This window comes from Montipora capricornis, chromosome 3 (assembly GCF_036669925.1).
Source record: "Montipora capricornis isolate CH-2021 chromosome 3, ASM3666992v2, whole genome shotgun sequence".
Taxonomy (NCBI): Eukaryota; Metazoa; Cnidaria; class Anthozoa; order Scleractinia; family Acroporidae; genus Montipora; species Montipora capricornis.
The window spans coordinates 9,533,378-9,550,877 of NC_090885.1; the positions used below are offsets into that span (position 1 = coordinate 9,533,378).

Here is a 17,500-nt window from a genome sequence, read left to right on the forward strand (position 1 = left end):
GTCTGTTTCATATGGGATTATCCCCCCCCCCCCCCCCCGGGTAGCTGGACAAATATGTCCAAATAAATTTTTACCACAATTGCTTGTAATCTCGCAGTCTTATTGGCTAATTTGCCGTTGTCCATGAGCGTCTAGACAACGCTGCTCGCGTCAATTTGTCACGCAATTTAATAGCCAAACAGGAACGCTCATTTTGGGAAATACACCATTCATATTGCGAGAAAGTTATAGACAACGCTTGCTCTTTCTTTGAGTCATGATTTTGGTCACGCTCTGAAATAAACACTTTCTTTGGCGTTGAATATTGTGGTAAAAAACAAATCAAAAGGGATTCAGCGTTGTCTGCTGTTATCGACAACGATATTCGTCATCACAGTGGTCAAAATTTGTTGTGGACTCACCCGTTGCGGTCTCACCGCTTCGTGAGTCCACACCAACTTTGACCCCTGTGATGACGAATATCGTTGTCGACAAGACTACAGACAATTCTCTCTTCCATACTCTTCTCATGCGTCCGCCATGTTTGATTGAAAGCGAGGCTACCGTGCAAACATTCAAGATGGCTGCCACACACTGTTGTGTGCCGTTGTGTACGAATGATTCAAGATACAACAAAGAGATATCCTTCCATGCTTTCCCAAAAGAGGCCAAAAGGAGGGCAGAGTGGATTGCAAGAATACGAAGAGATCCAGAACCGAATTTTGAAGTTAGTTTTAACTGTCTGGCCTCTCGTTCGAATTCTGTTTGTGTTTATAGCTTGATTTAAACTTAAGATAAAGCTAAAGCATATTTTCTTATAATCCTATTTGTTAGCGCGTTGTTATTCGATTTCATTGATGAACTAGTTTAAGTGAAATTGATCTTGATATAGTGAATGCAGGCCTATATTCACTATCGCTACGGCTGCTTTTCTTTTGACATCTTGTCAGATTAAAAAGCATACTGCTGTTTGTTCAGAGCATTTTGAGAAAACTGATTATAGACGTTCGTTGGCTGGACAGCGGCGGCTATTGAAGTCAACAGCAGTCCCTTCTCTCTTCGCTTGGACTAAGAAGAAAGAACAGGAAATATCAAGAAGAATCTTGAAAAGAAAGTCATCAGAGATCCCCCCAACATTTCAGCTTAACACAAAAGGTGCCACCTTAGTGAATTCCTTTCAGCTTCTGTTCCTATAAACTGCTGTTTTAAAGATGCTTCAAATTTATATTACTGGTGTTTTTGTAAGTGTGCACATATTTTACTTAGGAACCCAAGATTTTTATTCACTCACATTCTTTTGTGCAAAAGTAATTCATTCAGAAGCTGAGAACACATGGTCTACTTGTGATTGAATTTCTCCTGCAAGAAAGATTGTGAATATTTTAAAAGTACTCACACACTTGGGCTCCTTGCTGTAGCAGTTGCGTATACTCTGCCATGTCCCTTTTATTTGTTCACTTGGAATTAATATTATTTTGATGTTACACAGGGACTCCATCTAAGAACTTTGAAAACTTTAAAATAGATATTTTTTGTTTTTATAGAACAGGTCACTAACCCAGCATTTACCAGTACTCCAAATCTTTATGATCATGATTATGGTGTGGTGAGACAGGAAGTGTCACTTGAGGAGATGCTCCAGGCAGCTAGGAAAGAGATAGAGAGACTCGAACAGGAACTTGATAGGAAGAACAATATAAGTCAGTTTGGCCTTCGCCGATTTATGTATGATGATGAAATGATCCGGTTTTATACTGGGTTTTCAAGTAGTAATGTGTTATGGTCATTTATAGATGTGATAAAACCATCTGCTGAAAAAATGAGAACGTGGTCTCAAGTTCAACGTGGCAGGGCTAAAAAGCCTGGTGAAGGGATAATTAATGAAGTATTGGCCGTTTTTATACTAGAGACGCATAATCCGTCCAGACGAATTATGCGTCTCTCATGTTATCCGTCTAGTGTAAAGACGGGACGAACTATATGAGACGCATAATTCGTCTTGGACGAACTTTGGCAAACATTTTTTCTGCGTCTGTTAAATTCGTCTAGTATAAAGACGGGCACTAGACGCATAATGCGTCTGGACGAACTTTCCAGTTTAGTGCGTCTTCGAAGACGCACTAAAATAGATTCTTCGTCTAGACGCATAATGCGTCTTGTGGCCGTCTTTATACTAGACGAATTTAACAGACGCAGAAAAAATGTTTGCCCAAGTTCGTCCCAGACGAATTATGCGTCTCTAGTATAAAAACGGCCATTTATAAACATGAAAAAACAGTCCCTTGCTATAGAAGATCAACTGTTCATGTGGTTGTGTAAGGTCAAGCTAGGCTTATTTGATCAAGATTTGGCTGTCAGATTCAATGTGTCAATTTCTACTGTAAGTAGAATGATTATAACCTGGTCAAACTTCCTTTATTTTACAATGGGATGTTTACCACTATGGTCGAGTAGATCACAGATTAGAAAAACAATGCCAAGTAGTTTTAAAGATAGTTTCAGCAATGTGCGTGTGATCATAGATTGCACAGAAATGAAGGTTCAGACACCTTCCTCTCTTGTGCTTCATTCTGAGTTTTACTCTAGTTACAAAAGTGCAACCACCTTCAAAGGTCTTGTTGGTATTACCCCCAGTGGTGCAGTGTCATTCATCTCCAAACTCTACACGGGATCTATAAGTGACAGGGAGATAGTGAAAAGGTGTGGAATTTTAAAGCTGTTAGAGGATGGAGATGGGGTTATGGCAGACAAAGGTTTCACTATAGAAGACCTTTTATCTCCTTTAAACTGTTCTCTCAACATTCCACCATTTCTGAGTGAAAAGGTTCAGTTTTCCAAGGAAGATGTAGAAAGGACTCAAAAAATAGCGAAGCTAAGGATCCATGTAGAGAGGGCAATTCGTAGAGTCAAGGAAAACCATTTATTTGATGCTGTACTTCCACTGTCATTAGCCTCTTCAATTAATCAAATATGGTCGGTCTGTTGTATGCTATCAAACTTTAAAGGACCTCTATTTTAAAATGATAGCAATTAATTTGAATAAAAACATTTACAAATAAAAATGAGGTTTTATCAGTGGTGTGACATTTACAATGATGGAAGATAATAGTTGTAATAAAACAGAGTTAGCTTATTGTACATGTCGGCAAAGAACTCTTCATCAAAGTAAATGGTTTCAATGTGCCAATCATTCTTACAAAATACCATGAAGTCACACCATTTGAGCCCGGTGATGGCCATCTGCCCCATTACCTGAAAGTAATACTCATGGGTTTTCTTTAGTTTGAGTTGACCATTAACCCATTGACACCATTGACACCTAAACCGGCCAAAACCGGCCGCGCGCGATGACCCCTGAAATACCTAAACCGGCCAAAACCGGCCGCACAAAATGGCGTCTTGATCGGAGTTGATCTTAGGCCTCTACCCAGTCTCCCTTAGGAAATCTAAATTTTTTGTTGTTATGGAGATTTAGAAGGATAATTGACCAATCATTTGCCGTGTTGTGAGCATATTTTGACAGCTGATAAGAGACCCCACAAGGGCTGGCTTTTTGCCCTTTCGATCGCGCGATCAAATTACGCGAAAACAACAGCCGATGCGCCAGATAGCGCACCGAACGATGGGGATATTCATGCTTTTTTTTTTTCGGATTCGGAGGATCTAGGGATCTAAGGGATCTTTTATGGTTTTCCTGTAAGAGGAGGGGATATTAGAGACAAAAATTTTGATTTAGATGGCTTTAAAAGTGACGAAGAAGACGGTGAAAACCTAGAGACCGATGATAAACAAGAAGCTCGCTGGAATGATCAGCTCGATAGTATTCAAGTTCCAGATTTCGTGGCAGCCACTGCTCGGTATTTCGTTTTAGATAATCAGAATGAATTAAATATTTTTCCTAGTTTTCATAGGAGATGATCTATGGGAATTAATGGTAAACGAAACGAGTAGGTATGCCTGTCAAAAACTGTTAAAACCCCCGGGCGCATTACCTTTTTTCATGGAGTAAGCCGCGCAGAATTAAAGGCCTTCGTAGCAATTAACGTCATAATGGGCATTGATTTGCTCCGAAATTTAGCTTTATATTGATCAACCGATGGATTTTTTGCAAATAACAAGTTTTTTTTGTCCTAACATAAATTGGCATACCTCGGAAGATCACTGTCTTCAACAAATAAATCAATCCGATCGTGCGTTTATATTCCGTAAATGCGAGAATACCTCCAGCGATTTTCTCTGTTGGTTTTCTTGTGTTTTGTAAGTTATCTTTCAGTGAAAGTTTTCGAAAGAGCACTTTTGTACACAATTTGACCTTGTTTGTTCTCTCATGAAACATGATAGTGATCAATTAACTAAATTAATCTTGCGGTTTTGTGCACGTGTATTTCGACAAACAGAAAGCTCCTCGTGAAATTTTGTTTCGGCAGCGGCGTTTGGGCATAATTTTTGCACTTATACCTGCAAGAAAACAAAGCGATTGGAATAAATTTCAAGAAATTTTTATCCATTGAGTGGTTAGATTTAACTGTAAATTGCACAAGGCATATTTTGAGTTATAATATATATTTTTCAAGCGCTTTGTTTAGTTAGCGATCAAAAACTTTCTTGAATGCTTAACGCGCGCTGCTTCGAAAATTCAACCTTTACATTTGCAGTTGAGCCTTAGGACGTGTTTTCAATCACTTTTTAGCAATATTTTTACATCATCTGGAAGTTCACTGTTTCTTCTTCAAGGTGAACTTAATTCTAGAACTCAGTATCTTGTGTACATTTACTGCGCATATGGTTTATTTTTGACGCTCGCTTTCCACTGCAAAACCTCGCAAATTTTCCAAGTTTCTTACACATCACACACACGGCACGCGAATTTTTCAATGGGTTAACAATCTTTAAATACTTGGCATCTCTGCATGACTCACACTGGGGACACTTAATTTCAAGCAATCCAAATACCTCATTGTGTGTTGGGTCATAGACAAGAAAATCAGGGCTTGCTCCTAAAAAGGGACAGCCTGGATTAATAACAAATCCTGTTCGGTATACATTGACAAACCTGGTGTTGACATATGACTGTGCTGCCTCACTTTCATGTTCAAGGCCATACTTCATGGCAGCAGTCTGAACAGTTTTCTTTTTAAGCTGAGTTACCAGACCCTCATAATCACTTTTTCTTGAACAAATTTGCTTAAATTTTGAGGCAGTGAGCCGCCGCTTTCTCAGCTCATGCCAAAATGGATTTTGAGATTGGTCTTTTGTTTCCCGCTCAACGTTGGATGCCTGCTCTAATGATACCTTTAATGAATCAAGTACATTAGCCTGTGAGCGTGGAAGAACATGGCTACATAAGGGATCAAGCAGCTTTGCTGGTAGGACAGGTAGGGTATCCCTCTGATCTATGGATAAAAACTTACTGTTTTCCCTAATAGTAGGTTGTTGATAAGACACAACACATCCCTTCGGTACAGTGCCATAGTAGCACTCGACATACTCTAATTCACCCTCGCTAAACAATGTAGCAAACTGTGTTTCTTTGTAGTCAGTTTTAGCCCTTGCTAGAAATTCCCTTATAAATTCTGGGTTGGGGTAGTTTTGTATAGGGTTATACAAATTACTCTCTACACCATCTATGGCACGCTTCTTACATTTAGGACCTCCCTCTGATTTTAATTCGGGTTTTCCAACAATAAGATTATCAACAGCTTCAGGATGGATTCCAGCTGAACGGGGCTTGTGCCATTCCTGTGGCATAGATGTCTTGGATGGTACCTCTGGGACAGCATCAATTTTAAGGAGGCTGTAATGGGCTGCCTGGTATATCAGTGCCACCTTATGGTTACATATTCCCTGCCCAGCCTTACATGAGCAGGAAGGATCCACCACTTCCTCATTGTAAAACGACATCTTTGAAAATATATGAAACAGAAGTTTTTAAGCTTATAATCATTATTTTGGAACTAAGGTAACAAAGGACAACAAAGCAGGGAATAAAGAAAAAATATTTACTATAATTTATTATTTTGTAATGAATAGTGTACATTCTTGTTCATACAGATATAGGGAAAAAAGGAATAATTCAAGGTTATTTGAATTAACTTTGAGAACTTTCACAATATTCAGTAAAATGTCAACTGCCCCATGCACTTAAGTTACTTAAATTTAGCATTCAGCTAAAAAACAACCATACAACTAACCCATAAGTAGTGTGGCTCTTCATTTTTCCTTAACGACTTGAAACATCTTGCTCTGATAAAAACAGTGTCATCTTCTTCTCTTTTACCAACTTAATGAACAATCATACCAGTAGGTAAGTACCTGCTTAGAAACTCCACGCCCGGCTTTGCAAGCTTGCCCATAACAGCAAACACGGCAGAAATGAACGATTTACCTTCATAATCTTTAATAAATCCTTCGCAGAAAAACTTATAGCCTTTAACAATGCCACTCTGGGGTGCTTTGTTGAGCTTAACAAAAGTATCGACGTCTTTCATCGTCAACTCAGGGTTATCTTTCAACAATCTGGTCCATTCGATCGGCAAGACACTGCTGGCATTGGCAGCCGTCTTGAATGTTTGCGCGGTTAGCCTCGCTTTCAATCAAATATGGCGGACGCATGAGAAGAGAGAATTGCAAGGCAAACCCTCTTTCGATTTGTTAAACAGTCCCACTTCGCTCTCTCTTGATCACACGTTTTGAGGCCTGGAAACCACTAGTTCATTTCGGTAGGGCATACATACAGCATCCCTCTGAATTATCGTCGAGTTGGCCATTTTTCACAAACATTTCGAGTTTTTCAATCAGAAAAGCGTGTTGGAGAGTGATTTTGAAATGGCGGCAGCTAAAAATAATACTTCGTCGGATTCCGACTCAAGGAATGATCGAAGTGTTGTAAATATCCTGTTCGTTGATGAAGATGAAATTTTGTTTAACGCCCAATCTCTGAGAACGAATTTTACTCTGATGAGTCGGGATTCGACCATGAAGAATCAGATGAATCGACATCTGACGAGGGCACGGAGAAGGAAATGGAAATAGAGGTACAAGACTGGTCAGAGGAGACTTTTAGTAGAATTATTTCACGAAGATGACCGATTGGAATAAATCTTAATTCTGAAAACTTTCGATCATGCCTGGATTTCTTTTGATGATTCTTCACGGTGGAGGTATCGAAATTGCTAGTAGAACAAACTAATTTATATGCAGAACAGAAGAGGGACCATCACGAATCTTCTGTGTGGTATCCGGTCACGACCGATGAAATGAAAGCTTGGGTTAGTTCCTGTAACTGAACATGGGTCACTAAACCAAACCTTAGCTCTTATTGGAGCACAGATCCTGCCTTTAAGCTCTCCCTTTTTCGCCAGTATAATGCCCAGGGGTAGATTCCTTCAGATTTTGCGTTACCTACATTTTGTAGATAACATCCAGGCACCCACGGCTGGCTCTGCTGATTACAATAAGTGAACAATAATAATACCTAGATTTCAGCAAGTGTATAAGCCTCAGAGGCAGCTAACCATACATGAAGCTTTGAGCAAGTTCACAAGAAAAGTGCACTTCAGGCAGTTCCTTCCAATCAAGCGAGGAAGATTTTGAATAAAGCCTTAAGACTTGCAGAATTCAGTAGTGGCTATTTTTTAAACAGCAAGATTTATACTGGTAAGGAAGGAAATATTGTGGAGAGAGATTTAAGTGGTAATGTCTATAATTGAACCATTCTTGGACAAGGGATATTACGTCTTCATGGACAATTATTACTATACGTCACTCACATTATTTGAGGTACTTGAGGAGAAAAACTCTCGCATGCGGGACAGTGAGGTCCAACAGATCTGTCCTATCAAAAGAAATCTGTGGTGTGAAAGAAAAGAAAGTCAAACAGTTTAAACGGGGGTAAGAAGTTGTACAGACAAAAAGGAAAATTTCCATATGCTCTTTGTAAATATGTATGGTTTTACCAGGTTTTTGCATAATGGTTTTGCCTCACAAGCATTTTAAAGTCACAGGGCTTGTATTTATGTATAATAACCCCCAGCCCCCTTAGTATATATTAAGTAAGTTTTCGACTCCATTTTTGGACTTTAAACTGTTTTTCTCCATTTGTGTTTTTTTTTTTCAGGTCGCACCCTGATTGCGCATGCGTAAGATTTCTCTGTCTCGCAGAAGGCAGTTTAAGTGGGATTGAACCGAACTCTGTATCTCTTCCTTCAGAGGCAATCGCAATGGCCACTAAACCATGGAAAACTATGTGACCGATTAACGGGGAAATATGTACTAAAGAATTGCGTGTGTGACTGGAAACAAGTTTTTGCGTTTTTGTTGCACACAGCAATGCAATATCTGGTTATGGTATGACTCTGTAACAGATATAGTAATTTTACAATCCTTCTAGTATTGTTAAGAAAAAGTATTAAATACTTTTAAATATCATCGTAGAGACTTGCATAGCATCTTTATTTCTGGTTTTGATTGGAATCAATGCTGTTAACAATAGTTTTAAATGTAAACAAATATCCACGATAGCAGTTAACCGTATCATTGGATCACGGAATGGGGACTGTGGACTTCGGACAACAGAATTGAAACTGGATATTTACCAAGATATATTGCAACATCAAAACAAACCCACTGAAATACTGTGAACTTAAAGGAAGTCAGCTAAAAATCCTTCCTGTTAACTATGAAAAGCATTCTCTAAGATACCAAGGACCTCATATATGGTCAAAACTACAATAAGCGACAAAAGTAGCTGAGACACTGAATTGGAAAGACCGCAAAAAGACGAAGGCAATGATTTTGAGCATTAGTCCCTTCATTGGTCCTTTAAAACCTCTAAAGTTGGGTGAGGATTTTATTCGGTACATATCCTCTACTGCGTGTCTTGGGGTTACCATCAATGACAAACTGTTTTGGTCTCAGCATATTAAATCAATTTGTGTGTCATTCAATACCAAAGTCAAAAACTCTGTATTTTAAGACTGTAATCCCAAGTGTCCTCTATGGGATTGTGGTTTGTGGCTCTGGCTCCAAATTTAAAGAATTAGAATTGATACATATCATATCAGGTACTCCCTTCTTAGGGCTTAATGGGGACGTGCGGCCAGCCAGGGTATGTTTTTCGGGATTTTTGTCTTCAACAAGGTATCAAATTTATAATTTTTTGTCTTAATCAGGGTATCGATTTATCAATTTTTGTCTTAAACTGGGTTAAATGTCTTAAACAGGGTATCAAAAATCGGAATTCTGTCTTAAAATGGGTAAGAAAATCAGCGATATTTGTCTTAAACAGGGTCAGGGTATGAGGGGCCGTGCCGCACCTTCCCAACCAAGGATACATCGAGTACCCCCCCCCGGGGGGTAAGATCACTTTAACATTACATTTTCCACTCATACTCCCCCCTCTCCCCCACCTGCCCCCTTCAATGTTGGTAACAGATAAAGGAAGTGTTGGCAAAAAGAAAACAACATTGTTAGGGGGAGAGAGAGGGTTAGAGGAAAAGATTTAGGGGGAGGGGATTGTCCAAGATTCCTTAACAGGGAAAAGTGTCTCAACACTTTTGGCGCTTATTGTAGGTAATAAATTGGATGACTCCTTGAACATTGAATGTTTAAAAAGAACGTTACGGAAATAGACGTAACGTTTACGGCCACCTTTTCTCTAGTTCGACATCTGCACTTAGAGACGTAAACAGACTGAACTTAAAAAATAGGCAGCCGTAACTTACAGCACTGCCTGAGAAAACAAGCTTAGCAAGATATTTGTTACATCTCCAGATCATTAAATCAAGCAATTGGGTATTCCAATTTTATTGTCTAAGAACTAAAGGTAAATGAGTCACATATGCGATACTGTTTAATTGCCGTTTTGGTGATCTATCGTTTAGCTGGGACCATCTGCATGAGAACAGAAATCAAATTCCAACTTTTGTCTCATTAGAGCTGAAACTAATAATAATAATAATAATAATAATAATAATAATATTAATAATATATATATATATATACATATATACATATAACTATATATACATATATATATATATATAGTTAAGTGTACGTAAGGAAAAGCGACGAAGAGACAAACTGTTGACTGTTCTGGACGAAGTTTAATACGACGTTTCGGCCGTTCGGCCTTATTCAGGTTAAAAGTCAAAAACTAAAAAACCTATTTACAATGAGTGCAAACCACAAAAACAGCAGCTTATATATACAGAGCAGAAATATTGAAATTAAGGAAACGAAACAAAACAAAGGTCAAAGCTTCAAGGTGACATGGATTTGACAATCAAAGACAAATAAAGAACTATATCAAAGGTCTAAACTCCAAGGTGACATAGATTTAACAATCAAAAACAAATAAAGAACTATAGGTGACATATGGATAAAAATGCATCGTATTGGGAAAATGTCAACTCACAACTACTCAATTGTAGTAATTAATGCGGTGTTTCGATCTAGATTCCCGCCTTTTATTAAGACCATGAAGATTAAGGGTAAATAATTGCGCAGTCCAATAGGCCTCCCTAGTGAGTAACAATTGTTCAAGATGTACAGTACTTTCAAAAGACCTAATTTGTTCGATAATGATGAAATTGATTTGTGAAATTTCATGTTTAGAGTTATTATAGTGGATAGCCAATTCACAAGTTCTTCACAAATGTTATTTATTTGGCCACTTGTGCCAAATGCAACCTGCAATATGTGGGCTCCACCTCGACTGAATTTAAAGTAAGATTCCGTAACCACAAGTCGAACATACTGAAGAACAAAAGAACTTGTGAATTGGCGTTTCCTTAATTTCAATATTTCTGCTCTGTATATATAAGCTGCTGTTTTTGTGATTTGCACTCATTGTAAATAGTTTTTTTAGTTTTTAACTTTTAACCTGAAGAAGGCCGAATGGCCGAAACGTCGTATTAAACTTCGTCCAGAACAGTCAAGAGTTTGTCTCTTCGTCGCTTTTCCTTACGTACACTTAACTACAAATTCGCGTCGAGACATTGTATCCTGTGGATCCTCTAACTGGGAGTTCATCGTTAGGTCAACCAACCGTACACTGGTTATATATATATATACACACACACATAAGGTCAAACAGTCTACTTTCCTAGGTTGTTTTTTAGCTTATAGACATTTGCCTCCCAAACAATTAATTTCCTTATTTAGCTTTGGCCAACCTTACAGAAACACAGAAAATACACATTCCCTAGACTGTCACTTGATAATATTGTAAATGGAAAATTGGTATGGCAAGCTAAAGAGTATACTTGTCACCAGCCTGTCACCCGAGAAACATACCGTAAAAGCTTGGAGTTATTTTAAAGTTTTTTGAAGGGCTAAATTAACATGACAGCTAGATCCTCAGTCATGGAAACAAATCGTTTTGCCAAGTCCCTGATTTCTATCAAGTGATTAACTAATCGTGGTACAGGTGCTGACAAAACAAGGTAACAATGTAAGGATTTGGACAGTATCTTGATACTACTGAAATCTCATGGTACTTTAACTATAATTGGCATGATATCTTTAGTCTGACTGCTACTGAGGCATCAATGATCGAATTGTTTTCAATAACTCATATAATCGAAGAAAGGAAAATAACATATCAACGTCTCAGAGTCCAAGTAGGTTTTTCACGTTTTGGACATCGTTTCTAAAAAAGAAAAAAAAGAAAAAAACAAGGAAAAAAGAAACAAGTAGTGGGTTAAATGGCAATAAGGAATTCGTTCTGATTTGCAAGTAAATAAATAAATATAACAATTTTCTTAATTCATGAAACTGTTTGTGCTTAGTTAATAGAAACAATTCCTATTCAGTTTACTTTGACATGTACACTTAAGGACATCAATAGCTCACTTCACTTGATATAAGCAACTGGCAATGACTGATCAGGTTCACTGTCAGTCCATCCTAACACGGTTCAAACAGCTAGCTATCTGCAGGAAGGCCGAAGTAGCTGACTCGGTGAATGCAGACATTATTTATTTAATTCAGGTATTCGCCAAAGCAGTTCGAGTAAAAATAACCACACTGGCAACCGATTTTAAAACTGTGAAGAACGTACCTGCTCCTTTCGACAACTTCCTGATTAAAAACAGGAACAAGGTACAGCGATTCAGTCATTAAAGTCATATTTAAATAGCACTTACCATTCTTTTCGTGTTCGGGTTGCCCAAATTCAAAGGTGACATCATCACCAATTAGCACAAATGGCGCCCAGTATTTTATGGCGGAATAATTCTTTGTCTCCCGAAGAGATCTCATAGCTTGGTGAAGAGCTGTACTTGCACTTTTTCTATGTGCCAAGTGTTGGTAGAAGCTCTTCATGAACATCAAGGTCGCGTCGTCGTCAATTGCCCAGAGAGACACAAGAACAGACCGGGCACCAGCACACAGGAAAGCCCTGGCTATTCCCACAATACCCTCAGATTTTAGCTCTCCCTGGCCACTATGACAGCAACTCAGCACAACCAGTCTTGCCTGAAGACGAACTGCGTGAACATCACTCAACAATAACATGTAATCTTCCTCTTCAGGGATCTGGGATTTGCGTTCTGGGTTTGGGGCCAAAGCAATTTCTCCAAAGTTGTCATCACCATGTGCAGCAATGTGGATTAAAGCAACTGACTCCATTCTTTTCAGCACGTCAGCTTTGGTTGCATCTTTTCCTGTAAGAGGCACGGTCTGCAGAAGTTCTCCAATCATATCCACCTCTTTTTTCGCACATGGCAGCTGTGCATACATGGCTTCACCGGTGCCATAAGTGACTTCCTTCAAGCACGGATCGCCCACAAGCAGCGCTTCATTCTTACTTTGGAAGTCGTCAGGTGAACTGGTGATCAATTTTAAAGTGGTCAGCGAGGGAATTGCACGGATCCTGACAGAGTCACTCAATGCAGGAAAAGGAGCCAGGCAAAAGTGCCCATCAGGAACAAAGACTAAGTCATCACCCTCGAGCAAGTCTGCAATAGGACTTACTAAGACATCATACAACGGCTGCAAAGAGTGCACAGAGAAGCTCAAGGACTGAACGGTTTGTTCAACAGCTTCCCCACTGCTTGAGAAGTTGCTGGGCTTTCTATTAAGTGAACGATTCTCACATCGTACAACTGTCCCCACATTAATCTCTTTAAAAGTACTTTTCATCAAAGAGCAGGCACTTCCTTTTTTGATTTTCCTTTGTCTAAAAATTATCCCAATATCTTCTCTTAGCAACCAGAAGCTAATCATGTTCCCTTTAAGTGCTGTGAAAACAGTTTGTGAAGGTAGATCGTTTATAACCAAAGACATAGTTACCTTCATCGTACATGTATGTTTCTCATCAATGCCGTATTTCATCTTCAAAATATCTGCCAAAGCCTGTGCTCTCCCTTGCTCAGCAGCATCCAAAGCCTCATCAACCTCTCCATTCTTCAAGAGTGCTGTCCACAGAGCAGTGTACGCAAACCCATTTGTGTCACGAAAGCTAATTTTCCATGCATCCTCTGACTGAAGAAGACGCCTTGTTTCTTCAAAATAATGAATGCTTAGACGATAGTAGTTGAGAGCTTTCATCAAGGAGTCCAAACATTCATGAACAACACCTATACAATAACACGCCTTGGCCTGCCCTATTGTGTCCCCTACCTCTTTGGCAATACTAAGATGTTGATTGTGGTAGACTATGGCTTGCTTAACATCACCAAGACTTCGATAAGCATTGCCGAGATTGCCATAGGCTATTCCTTCTCCTGCCCGGTCTTCTAACTCTTTGGCAATACTAAGACCTTGATTGTGGTAGACTATGGCTTGCTTAACATCACCAAGACTGCCATAAGCGATGCCAAGATTGGCATAGGCTCCTCCTTCTCCTGCCCGGTCTCCTATCTCTTTGGCAATACTAAGATCTTGATTGTGGTAGACTATGGCTTGCTTAACATCACCAAGAATTTGAAAAGCAATGCCGAGATGGCCATAGGCTCTTCCTTCTCCTGCCCGGTCTCCTATTTCTTTGGCAATACTAAGATCTTGATTGTGGTAGACTATGGCTTGCTTAACATCACCAAGACTTTGAAAAGCATTGCCGAGATTGCCATAGGCTCTTCCTTCTCCTGCCCGGTCTCCTATCTCTTTGGCAATACTAAGATAATGATTGTGGTAGACTATGGCTTGCTTAACATCACCAAGACTTCGATAAGCATTGCCGAGATTGCCATAGGCTCCTCCTTCTCCTGCCCGGTCTCCTATCTCTTTGGCAATACTAAGATCTTGATTGTGGTAGACTATGGCTTGCTTAACATCACCAAGACTTCGATAAGCATTGCCAAGATTGCCATAGGCTTTTCCTTCTCCTGCCCGGTCTCCTATCTCTTTGGCAATACTAAGATGTTGATTGTGGTAGACTATGGCTTGCTTAACATCACCAAGACTTCGATAAGCATTGCCGAGATTGCCATAGGCTCCTCCTTCTCCTGCCCGGTCTCCTATCTCTTTGGCAATACTAAGATCTTGATTGTGGTACACTATGGCTTGCTTAACATCACCAAGACTTCCATAAGCATTGCCAAGATTGCCATAGGCTCTTCCTTCTCCTGCCCGGTCTCCTATCTCTTTGGCAATACTAAGATCTTGATTGTGGTAGACTATGGCTTGCTTAACATCACCAAGACTTTGATAAGCATTGCCGAGATTGCCATAGGCTCTTCCTTCTCCTGCCTGGTCTCCTATCTCTTTGGCAATACTAAGACGTTGATTGTGGTAGACTATGGCTTGCTTAACATCACCAAGACTTCGAAAAGCATTGCCGAGATTGCCATAGGCTCTTCCTTCTCCTGCCCGGTCTCCTATCTCTTTGGCAATACTAAGATGTTGATTGTGGTAGACTATGGCTTGCTTAACATCACCAAGACTGTCATAAGCGATGCCGAGATTGCCATAGGCTCCTCCTTCTCCTGCCCGGTCTCCTATCTCTTTGGCAATACTAAGATCTTGATTGTGGTAGACTATGGCTTGCTTAACATCACCAAGACTTTGAAAAGCATTGCCGAGATTGCCATAGGTTCTTCCTTGTCCTGCCCGGTCTCCTATCTCTTTGGCAATACTAAGATCTTGATTGTGGTAGACTATGGCTTGCTTAACATCACCAAGACTTTGAAAAGCATTGCCGAGATTGCCATAGGCTCTTCCTTCTCCTGCCCGGTCTCCCATCTCTTTGGCAATACTAAGATGTTGATTGTGGTAGACTATGGCTTGCTTAACATCACCAAGACTTCGATAAGCATTGCCGAGATTGCCATAGGCTCTTCCTTCTCCTGCCCGGTCTCCCATCTCTTTGGCAATACTAAGATGTTGATTGTGGTAGACTATGGCTTGCTTAACATCACCAAGACTTCGATAAGCATTGCCGAGATTGCCATAGGCTCCTCCTTCTCCTGCCCGGTCTCCTAACTCTTTGGCAATACTAAGATGTTGATTGTGGTAGACTATGGCTTGCTTAACATCACCAAGACTTTGAAAAGCATTGCCGAGATTGCCATAGGCTCTTCCTTCTCCTGCCCGGTCTCCTAACTCTTTGGCAATACTAAGACCTTGATTGTGGTAGACTATGGCTTGCTTAACATCACCAAGACTGTCATAAGCGATGCCGAGATTGCCATAGGCTCCTCCTTCTCCTGCCCGGTCTCCTAACTCTTTGGCAATACTAAGATCTTGATTGTGGTAGACTATGGCTTGCTTAACATCACCAAGACTTTGAAAAGCAATGGCGAGATTGCCATAGGCTCTTCCTTCTCCTGCCCGGTCTCCTAACTCTTTGGCAATACTAAGATGTTGATTGTGGTAGACTATGGCTTGCTTAACATCACCAAGACTTTGATAAGAATTGCCGAGATTGCCATAGGCTCCTCCTTCTCCTGCTCTGAAACCTATTTCCTTAAAAATGGCTGATGCTCGTGTGTAATTTGTTATGGCTTGATTAAAGTCAGCTGCACCCTGATAGTATCTACCGAGTTTGAAACAAGCCAAACCCTCGCCTTGTCTGTCTCCCTCCTTTTTTGCGATGCTAAGCTCTTGCATGTGCCTCTCCAAATCGTGCATTTTTCTATCCACCATTCTTAATAATCAACCAGGAAGGTTTTCTCAGCAATCTGGGGTACACCAAGAATGCAAATGAACGAAAACACAAATAAGTTCAAGTGCCACTACAACGAAAATTTTGCATGTCCTTTTTTCTTTAGGTTTTGAAAACAGACGCACTAAATTGGTATCGTGCCAACTTTTATCTCAAAATTCCCACAGAAAGTATGATTATTGTAACGTAGTTTTTCGGTTTTCGCTCTCCGCCATTACTCGAACGGCAAATGACCATGAGCAAGGAAAAGGGTTGGGTCTAGCTGGATCGCCTGAAGCCTGACGTCATATGCGCAATGCTCAAAATAAACGCAGCTAATTTACCATGCCGTCTATGAGATGTGAGAGATCGCCGAGTTGCTTTTTGCTGATATTATATACATCACTCCTTGATCGACTTCTTCGCTTTGTCAAACGCCCATGAAGCGAAGACCGCTTACAAAATAATCGCAGTCTTCTCCAATGCAGTCTGAGTAATGGCGGACAGAGTTTTAGCGGTTTTTGGCTGGCTATTTCCCGACTTATCTCGCTTCTATCGTTCCAAATTTAAATGCATTGTATTATTTTGAACATATTGACTTAATTGACGTTGAAAAAATTCGAAAAGAAAACCAAAAATTTTCGTCTTAGTGGCACTTTCAATGTCCTGACTACAGGATGCTAAACCAGCACAGCAAGATTAATTGAACAGGAAAGGAATAAATATCTTAAGCCAGTATTTCAAAAGAAAATACCTTTCTTCATCAGGGGTTTCCAAGGAATGATTTCGGCTTACGGAGACTGTCATTCCAGAATAAAGAGGAATATAGCCCGTAATGTGATGAAATACTTGGGTACTTAACAGACTAAGTGCATTTTATACAATAATAATCAAGGAACATTAAAAACTAGAAATTAAGGAAAAAACAGCCTATAGGAACACGATGACATCCCGCAGCAGGTATGTAGCTGACACCAAAAAGACAGGAGGAGACGTCATTATGAGTGTAATATTCAATTTTCTGAAATTGACATCAAAATCTTTTTTTTTTTTTTTTTTCAGGTCTAAATCTACCATTATTGGACCTGGAAATTCAATCACTGGTTTTCCGTCACAGTTTTTTTCTCTAACCTGGTTAATCCATGTTTTTTGATCCAGGGACTTTAAAATGATTGAACTAATTGAATTGCTAACACGTTTCCAATAGGAAAGGCTGCTCGTTAGGGCAAAATCGGCTGTTTTTACTCCAGAGACACATGATCTGGCCGTCCGAATTATGCCTTTCTCTCTCCTTCACTACCAACGATGTAGATGTTTGTTTGTGAGTGAACCTTGAGTAATAAGCCTCTATGTTTGTTTTCAAGCTTTCCCGATGTTTCCTCGTATTTCTCGGCATTGTTTAAAAAAATAGGCACACAATGCATACTTGTGGGTAGC

At 39.8% G+C, this 17,500-nt stretch overlaps 2 protein-coding genes and 1 pseudogene across 8 annotated transcripts in view; 1 reads left to right on the forward strand and 2 right to left on the reverse strand.

The window, feature by feature from the left end:
* The window catches only part of LOC138042139 (uncharacterized), a 35,331-nt gene extending 28,902 nt beyond the window's left edge, over nt 1-6,429 (reverse strand). For 2 of the 4 annotated variants that reach the window (XM_068887933.1, XM_068887932.1), the window contains exon 1: nt 1-3. This exon is cut by the window's left edge and continues 1,241 nt beyond it. Coding sequence is in view for 1 of the 4 variants with exons in the window: in XM_068887931.1 (XP_068744032.1) it covers nt 4,726-5,880 (1,155 nt within the window). In the remaining 3 variants the exon portion in view is untranslated. Of the gene's footprint in view, nt 5,881-6,291 lie in introns of those variants that run through there. The other 2 variants (XM_068887931.1, XM_068887934.1) reach the window with 2 other exon arrangements.
* A 638-nt stretch (nt 6,430-7,067) lies between these two features.
* On the forward strand, nt 7,068-7,688 carry LOC138041703 (piggyBac transposable element-derived protein 4-like; annotated as a pseudogene).
* A 3,668-nt stretch (nt 7,689-11,356) lies between these two features.
* Nucleotides 11,357-17,500, reverse strand: part of LOC138042120 (tetratricopeptide repeat protein 28-like) — a 24,844-nt gene continuing 18,700 nt past the window's right edge. For all 4 annotated transcript variants that reach the window (XM_068887881.1, XM_068887882.1, XM_068887883.1 and 1 more), the window contains 2 exons: nt 12,126-16,100; nt 11,357-11,629 (listed from right to left, as the gene is read on the reverse strand). In XM_068887881.1, the coding sequence (XP_068743982.1) occupies nt 11,610-11,629; nt 12,126-16,065 (3,960 nt within the window). In that variant the 5' untranslated portion in view covers nt 16,066-16,100 and the 3' untranslated portion in view covers nt 11,357-11,609. The remainder of the gene's footprint in view (nt 11,630-12,125; nt 16,101-17,500) is intronic.